The sequence below is a fragment of the Anoplopoma fimbria genome, chromosome 3, assembly GCF_027596085.1.
Source record: "Anoplopoma fimbria isolate UVic2021 breed Golden Eagle Sablefish chromosome 3, Afim_UVic_2022, whole genome shotgun sequence".
Classification (NCBI taxonomy): domain Eukaryota; kingdom Metazoa; phylum Chordata; class Actinopteri; order Perciformes; family Anoplopomatidae; genus Anoplopoma; species Anoplopoma fimbria.
The window spans coordinates 11289104-11298450 of NC_072451.1; the positions used below are offsets into that span (position 1 = coordinate 11289104).

A 9347-nucleotide genomic window follows, 5' to 3' on the forward strand; every position below is an offset into this window, starting at 1 on the left:
TCCCCCATCTTTTACGTCTCCAGCCTGATCTGGAGCTCACAGCTGATTGGCCCGTGTTTTTTTTACATGACGTGAGGTTTGCTGTTCCATCATTATTGTTGTTGTTGAATTATCCCTCGTTCAGCTTGACCTTCGTTACATTTCTTCATCATGGCTTCAAGTAATGTGATCGTGTCCGGCGAGCCAATGCTCGTTAAGTCTGTCTGGTGTAACGTTACACGCTAGGTTTCTCCACAAAATACATGTGGAAACTAGCTGATGTATTCTACCAGCTCACTAACAGCACACAGATCTGAAGTCTATTTGTTCATGTTACATTTTCCGTCTTTGGTGGTTAATGGCCTTGCATAGCTTGACAAGCTACTGCTCTCCACCATACTTCTGTAGCAGAACGTCATTATTGTTCTAAGTGATTAATAAAAATATGAATAAACATGTTGTTTTAATTTTCAACATCAGTCTACAGTTGAGGATTTAAGTGTGGGTGCCTGACTGCTATCTGTGAGGATTATACTGATGGAGCATTAGCTACACTTGGATGGGGTAGATACAGCTGCCTCTACAATCCTCACAAATTAAATCTATTAAAGTTTTTTTTTAAAAGCTTACAGGTAATTTTGGTAAAGAAGTCGCTATCATAACGAGTGATCATCAGTGTACAGTTAAACCCTACGTTTCAGCCAGTTGCCATCTTTTGAAACTCAAAACGGCTACCAGTTCCTTTGAGGGAACTGGTAGCGAGGGCGAGAGTATATCCCCATGCAAAATGCTGCACACTGATCTATCACTTAGAGAAAAGTAGTCCTTTGTTTAATTTAATATGCTAGTAGGTGGGTTGTAATTGTGCTTAATTTCAGAGGGGTTCTGGTATAAGATATCCCCGTGATCAGCATTAGCAAATGTTTTCAATTTCTAACAGGTTGTAATGGGAGATGACTGGTGGAAGGTGAGCTGTTGTTTCAGAAGAAAGTTCCCACAAGTTTTAAAAGTCGGCATCTGTTGAAGGAGTCGCTGACTCATTGGCATTCATCAACAGCCCTCTCAACCACCTGCAGCTGTGTTATGGTCATTTCCTGCTATGGGACAGCTCAATGGGCCATTTTGGTGTCAATGTTTCACCAGAAACCTGCTCAAATGACCCTAATAGCGCTGTGTGCTACCTGCCACTCTGTTGTTTAGAATGCACAAAGCCTCCAGCTATGGGCTCATTGAAACATTGCATCATTGTGTCCTTTTTATTCATGCCTCATTTGGCACTAAAAGGATGCCGTATCAACACATTTCTACCAAGCTTTAATTTCAATTTACAAACGGCAGCACAAATTGTGACACTGAGGCTTTAAGTCACCCTCAGCATTATTTTTTTTCATAATCCTCTGATTGTCTGTCCCTATACTCTGTGGAGAAATGACACAACTGTGATTAGTTGTGATTAGATCCAGAGTGTTATGCCTAATTTAAGTTGGATTTTTCAATGTCAAATTATAGCCAGTGTTATAGGACGATTCTCACATCAACAGTGTTTTCACTGACAGACCACGAGCAGATTATGTTCCCTTTGTTAGGTGAATTTGTGAATTGTAAGATGTGCATACTAATTCCCCTCTAGGTCAGATATGGAGGTGACTGAACACGTCTACCTAAAGTTTGTTAATAGCATGTGTTGAGAATTACATGAGGATTTTCCTCAGAACAGCAGCTGCAGTCATTCTGTTCCTCTAAAGCAAGGCTATTTGAAGCACGATGAAACATCACAGAACAAAAACAAGTTGTTCTGCTTTTGTCTGCTGTTCCTTAACTTCACTCATGCCATTGTGACTTGTAATTACGTTTTTTTGTCTTCAAAACTATTTCAAGGTAATGCAAGTGAATGTACCTGAAGTACTTTAGATTCAATGCCTCACAGTTTGTTACTGTTAAACCTTGCTTATTCCTGAATCCAACCATGACCCGAACCCAATTCATAACCTCAAGCATTTGATTGGTCAAGCTGGTTGATAGAGGTTTGCAGCTGGAGAAGTCTGTGAGGCAAAACTCAGGACAAAGAGTGCTTTGGTCACATTGAAACACTGTTTCAAATGTATTAAGTGATGAGTGCAATCAAAGCCAACTCAGTCCATCTCAGTGTTTCACCTATAATCAGGGCTGAATTGATTTGTTCATTTACTCCAGTATTTTACCAAAACTGGGCATTTTAAGCAACCTGACTTCCCCCGTCAGAAACACTGTGACTCTGACTGTGAGGTAAGGCAGCTGTGGACGGGAGCAGAGGAAAAAAGGATTTTACACCACCTAAGAATAGCCCACCAAAGCGTTTAGAATGTTTTCACCACTTTACCTCGCTGTCAGATGGGGAACTGAAACGGGTATATCACTCTCTCCAAAGCAACAAGTTTCCTTTGACAAAAACCTCCCAGCTCCTAGCTCCTGGTCTACTGCTGCCTCCACTAAAAATGACTCATTGATAAGCTTTCTTGCCGACACTTCTGGCTACTTCTGGCATATATATATATATATATATATATATATATATATATATATATATATATATATATATATATATATATGGTTTTAGAAGGGCTTGGGAAAATAGCATTAGCAAAATAGGAAAAAAAAAATTGACCGCCTTTTAAATGTTTGTCCCCTTCATTGCAAAATATATGTATTTATTTTCTGCTAAACCGTATTCATCTTCATTTCTTTGACCACAGTTATACTATAGAACGCATGGACCTCAACACATATTATATTTTTTTTGCAAAACATCTCCCTTTCTCTCTCTCTCTCTGTCTCTTGCTCTCTCTCTCTTCTTTGTGTGAAGTTCCCTTTCTTGATCTCCAGTGTTCTATTTTAAAGCCTGAATTGGAAAAAGAAAAAAACTGTATTGGCAAATGAAACAAAGTGTTTCTGTTTCCTTCTGTTCATGAGTGGCTGATTGTGATGCGGTGAGCAGAGCCAAAGGTTTGGTTAGATTGGCTCCAATCAGCTCATTTGTTTCTAACTAACAGCAATTTGATAACTTTGCTACCTACTGTCGAGTAAAATAGGACTTTTAAAGCTACTATAAGAAACTTTTTGTGTTGATTTTGGTAGTTCCTGTGGACAGAGCAGTAGTGTTGTTGAGCACCAGAGTCCCTTGTTGTGGAAACAAATAATACTATACTAATACTGACTGAGATGAGTCCAAAAGTGAGCGTTGAAATAACAATCAGATGACAAAGAGTGTCTTTGTGATATTTTATTTCTTATGAGAAAGAGGCAGAGTTTTACAGTCTTCCCCGTAGTCCTGGGTCTCATGCTCCCTTCGCTTCCCTTCAACACCTCTCTAACACAGTGTCAATGTCAACAACAACAGTGATACGTTTAATTACAGGACTCTTAATATAGGTCACAGCGCATGGTGCAGAGGTTTCAATTTATGTCCTCACTCCATCTGTGTTTTGGTTCTCACTAGATTAGCTCTATATTTGCAGTTATTATGAGTTACTGATTCCCCATAAAGATGGTTAATGTGCTTTTATTTAGATATTCTATTGCAGTTCAGATAAATCCTGGGCTTACTGTTGTTCCCAGCCATCTTGGTCAAAATACTTTATGCCTTTATGTTGGATCAAAAGCTTCTTTATGCATCCATTATGTGCCTTTCAAAAATAGTTTTCAGTCCAAAGCTTTATTTAGCCAGGAGGCAACCTGGACACATAGTGTCTTAAACCTAAACTCTCTCTACTGACCAGCAGGGGGCAACTCCTCTGGTTGTATAGAGGTCTATGAGAAAATGACTCTACTTCTCTCTTGATTTTTTCCCTCCGTAAACATTGTAAACATGAGTTTATGGTCTAAATCTCTAGTTTCAAGTCTTCTTCAATACAGCATGATGTTCATTTAGTAAATTATGGTCCATTTAGCGTCAAACAGACCATAAAGCAGGGTATGATTTAGGGCGGGGCTACACAGTGATTGACAGGTCTCTACCATGTTGTTGTCTGGTCTGGGAGTTGTTTGTGTTTTCTTTAAACCATTTCACAGTGTGTTTTTAGTTCATGAAATTTAATTGTAACATTTTGGTAACCAAAAAATGTTCAGTGTTCAGTTGTACTCAGGTCCACCCTTTCACGTCACTTGACAATAAACCAGGGTGTCGACAACCAAAAAACAAGATGGCAACCGACGTTGTAAACCAAAAAACAAATGTGTTACATACAGTCCATGTGTGTACCTGAACCTGATCTTGTACCTTTATTTCATGTTGCCTTCTTTTGAGTCGGGCTGACTGTCAAGCCACAATACCTTTTTTAATACCAACTGAAATGTCCTTTTAGCACCAGTAGTATCAACTGTTGAGCCCTGAGACTTGGCATAAACCATCTTGTCAGAGTCCAAATCTTGTCTACTTATACTTTGATCAGACAATTTGACATTTTTTTATAAAGACAAAGTTCTTGTATGCCGGCTTGTATTTAGACAACATCTAACATTTATAAGTCCAGCTTCTTCTGTTAATTATGAAACATTTTTTGTAGGACTTGCTCATATTTCTCAGTTAATAAAAATAGTATCATCTTGGTATCGTACTGAAACTCTGGACAAAGTGAGATGAACACCTGAAATCTGTACAGGCCAGTGACACATGCTTTATTCATGCATCTTGTAACCTCTCCACACTAACGGACATAGAGAATGGATGGATGGACCTTACAGTGTAATGCAGTGCAGTACATCAACACCATAAGCCTCAGCTATTGAGTGGACTCCATCCTCTCTGACAGAGTATCCAGAGGAATCGAACACCGGGCTTTTCAAAGGCAGCATTTGTACGTATGTATGATGTAGTTTTGCATAAGCAAAGTCTTTTTTTCCACTTCCTCCACTGCTATCTGTAATCATTACCCATACCATGGCTTCCCGTGTTAAAAGTCTATCTTGAGTTTGGTCCGCATTAATGAGCCAGGCCCGAGAAAGGAAATGAGACTGGTGCAACAGCTGCTCCTCTGCTGCCCTGCTCTCTCTCTCTCTAGGATTAAAGGCTCAGTGTGGCTCGTTTGGAATTAAAATTTCATTCACTGTAACATTACCATCACGGAGCAGAGGTAGATCAACATCTATCCTCTTCTCCAGAAACCCAGAGGCTGCTGCCTTTATGGACAAGACATCTGGAATGTGTTTTGGTCTAACGCAAGCTCTCTGCATTTGGAAGTGCCTAATACTCTTTTAGATAAAAGCTCAACTTGCTTTGAATATGCTCATTTTTCATCAGCTCATACATATTTCAGACCCTAAAACCGTCTCCTGTCATCTGCATCTGTGGGTTTTCTCCACTAAGAGGTCTCCCTCGCTCACACTCCTCTCTCGTCCTCACTTGAGGAATATGAAGTATTCATAAGTTCTCCCCTTTTTTCTTGAGCTTTGTTGTTGGATCAAAGTTAATGTGCAACTGTATAGGATTCTACAGGATGTGACTGATGGTATATGTCTTCGTGGATTTAGGTGTATGCTTCTACACCTAAATCCAGGGTGTAAAAGCATACACCCTGCTTCTACACCCGCCAAGAGTGAGGTGCACGTTCTCCAGATTTCGGCGTTCATTTCACACCCACAACACACACACACACACACACACACACCTTCCCCGCCTTGTGGGCTTGCTGTTAGCAATGTTTGGAATAATTTAGCACATTAGCACATACAACCTCATTCTGTCAACACAAGTCACAGTCATAGACTGTATATAAGAAGTGGACGTAGTCACCGTGACCTCACCCGTTGGCTTGTGCACTGCCATTTTAAAGCCTCAATTTCTCCATTTTTGCCGTCCCCATCTTGGTTTTCTGCAACCAGAAGTGACACTAGAGGGTGGAACTAAGTACAACTGAACACTGAATAAGACATTCATAGGTGACCAAAATTTTACAGTTAACTTTCCATGAGTCGCTTCCTTTTCAGACCATGAGGTTGCTTCCTGGTGACAATCTGAGAATAATAATAAAGAGTGGAATACTTCACTCTGATGTGTAGTGGTGCAACCATTCAACAAGCCCATGGTCCGGTTTGTATTGTGGTTTTTGTGTCTCAGTTTCGGTTTGTTTTGCACATTAGGGAGAAGAAAAACATATCCATTCCCATATATTTGAACTCCAAAATATGAAAATTGATAGATACTAAATTACTTGATAGATACTAAATTGTTTACCCCTATTTAGCTGTTAAACTGCAGTTATTGCATCGGACTTTATGTAACTTTAGAATTTGATTTCTCCACGTGTGCTCTGATAATGCAATATGACTATCGCCAAAACTATCCAATTAAAGAGTTACCTGCCGTCTGTACAACATCATGTTTACTCCTCCGGGTTCCTTTGTAAAGTCAGTGTGAGCAGGAGCCGGACCAGAGCTACAATGCAACAATTTATGAATTTCTGAAACACATGAGCTTGTGTTTTACCATGAGTCCTCCGGTGCACCAGTGTTCACTCTGTTTACATTCCCACAGAGGAATTTCTTTCTCTCATGTTAGTTCGTCACATAGTTCTACTGCAGAGCTTCCTCCTCCTCTCTATGGGCCGTCAGGATGTTCTATTTTAGGACTGTTTCTGGTGAGCAGTCACATCATGACTTGCACTATAAGGAATCTGTGTTGTCTACCTGTTGTGGTATGTTTGTGACTTTTGATCCAGAACTTTCTTTCTCATAAGTGTATTTGTGTTACAACAAAAAGTTACTTTCGTTAAACATATCGTGAAATTAAACAAAGTGTTACTGTATTGACTTTCGTCCTGTGAGCGAGTGCATTGTGTCTCATGTTCTAGGCTAGTGAAGAACGTTTTAACAGAGGAGACAGGGCTGCTCCAACCCGGTATACTGCAGACAGCATCTGGAGGAGGTCATTAAGTTAACACTGCTACTCATGACTAACCACTGGCAGCCTGGCTGTAACACTCTCACTCATCCACCCACTTCTCCCTCCGCTCCTTCCCTCCAACTCCTTAATTTGCTCCCTCATCCTCTCACATTGCAGTTGGGTCGGGGGGGAATGGGTGGGCCTGGGCGGGCCGCTGCTCTGGGAGAGAGGGACTGTTGGATGGGGTTCAGGTTGGATGGAGTGGATGGGGATGGACGAGCTTTGGCTTGTTGAGTTGAATAAGCAGAGCATGTCATGATTGCAGCACATTCCCCCTGCTACACTCTCCTAAGGAGGACCCGCTCTCTCTGTACCATAGATGTTCACCTCAGAAGAAAGAAGTATATTTTGAGGCCAAGATTTATTATTTCAGTAGATTGTCTGACACTTTAATTGTCATTAGAATGTCTTGTTTCCTCACTTCAAAAAAATGATGTGCTCACAAATATTTTTCATATCCTTGTCAAATAACAACCCAGTCGTCTAGAAAAATAAGAACATTGTTATGTTACGTTGTTAAGTTACGTTGTTAAGTTATGCTGTTACATTACCTGTTACTTTATGTCGTTATATTACATTGTTATATTATGTTGTTAGATTACATTGTTACATTATAATTTTAACAGAAACCATGATGTTTTTTCTAACCTTAACTAAGTTTTAACTAAGCCTAAACCTAACCAATAATTTCACAATGTGGCATTAAGTTTTTATGCAAGCTCAATACAAGGCTAATATGAATTGTATATATGAAACATATTTTTGGTTCAGTCACCACATTCCACATTCAATGTATCTGTGGTCTGCAGAAACATACTATGGCAACATTATTTCTATGGCGGCTGGGTTATTTATTCATATCATTGTCAAATTATTACTGATGCAATGAGCAACCAAGACCCTGGAACCAAAATCAATAGATTGTATAATCAAGTCCCTATACCTTTGAAATGTTAACTGAAAAAGATGGATTTACAGTTGAGCAACACTTTAAATCATCCAGGAGGATCATGTGTTTTTCTATTTTGAGAAACAGTGACGATTTCATTAAAAAGCAACTTTAAAATAAACTTTACAGAAGCAGCTGCTTCTCTGGCTTCACAACTCTATAGTAAGTGAGCGTTTCATATTCACAGGATCAATCTGAGCACAGAGTCTGTATCACAATACTGTGTTGATAAGTTCATGGTTTATGTGGCACAAAATATACTTTTTCCTACAGGACAGCCACTCCTGAGCTCTGTGCTCTATCTCTCTGTTCTCTCGCTTCAATGTCCCCTCTGTCCTCCATCCATCTCTCAACCATCTCCTCCCTTTCATGCCGGCTTGAGGGCCCGTCCTTGAAGTGTTTGTTACGGCCTTACTTGTTTTGTTACGGAGCTCTGTCCGCCCCTCTTCAAAACAAATATTCCTTCCCTCTCCTCACTTGCCCTTCTTTCCTCGTCCTTTTATCCTTTTCTTCTATGGTTCTGGACTTTTTCTCGTACTTGAGGAGGACAGAACTCCACATTCCAGCAGTTTATCTTCAGTATTTTGTTTAAGTGGGGCCGTTTCCAAAAGGCCCTCTTCACCTGTCTGTGTTGATTGCCCATGTCTACCTTCCCTATAATCCTTAATGCACTCTACTGGCTGATATTGTTGCAGATATTGATCGCCTACCTCGTTTTACCCTCCTATTAAAGCTGCATTGTTTGGTGTGTTGTGTTTTATTTGCACCGCAGTCCTGGCTGTGCATCCCCACACTTAAACACTGTGATTGAATGCCACAGTTTATCCACCTTTCCCAATGCTTGATTTGTATTTTATATAATAAGATATCAAATTGTATTTAAAGTTGAAGTTGACTTGAATCTGTTTTTTTTTTTTTCAGATATCTTCAGTGATCTGTGTACAGCAGCACTCTCTGACTCGGACGACAACGAAGCCAGTACCTGGGGAGATGTGTCTCAGGACAGCAAATAAACACGGCTGACTATTGTAGTTCATAACGTTGGACTACAAACATTTTTGTTGAATCACAAAGATGTTTTTTAAACTGTAATTTCCTAAACTGGACTTTTAATATCAACGACTATTAGCTTTCTAATGTAGGTCTTCATTAGGGCTACAATTATGGCCTGCTACTGTTTTTTAACAGTAGTTTTTCATGTCTGAGATGTTGAAACTTCTCAGTGAAGCCTCTGGAAAAAGCTGGAACCTTGATTGCCACAGTGGGAAAAGCCATATCAAACTTTAGATTCAAGGATGTTCAAGCTTTCATTGTTCTGTGGAGACTAAAAACGGCATGGATGTGGACACTGAACTTTACACCCACTGTCAGATGAATTTAGAATATGTACTGTAGAAAATGCTGGTTGTGAGCAGGCCTTTGGCAATGGGCCCTGTTTTGCTGCTACGCTGAAGTGAAGCTCTCTGAGACCAGGTTCTGCCTCTGCTGCCCCGCTTCAGCCGC

General features: G+C 40.1%; 1 protein-coding gene across 1 annotated transcript in view; it reads left to right on the forward strand.

Annotated features, from left to right (window-relative positions):
- mcf2l2 (MCF.2 cell line derived transforming sequence-like 2) overlaps positions 1-8962 on the forward strand; it is a 121906-nt gene extending 112944 nt beyond the window's left edge. The window contains exons 34-35 of the mRNA XM_054625502.1: positions 6804-6877; positions 8766-8962. Coding sequence (XP_054481477.1) covers positions 6804-6877; positions 8766-8857 — 166 coding nt within the window. The 3' untranslated portion in view covers positions 8858-8962. The remainder of the gene's footprint in view (positions 1-6803; positions 6878-8765) is intronic.
- Positions 8963-9347: the final 385 nt, after the last annotated feature.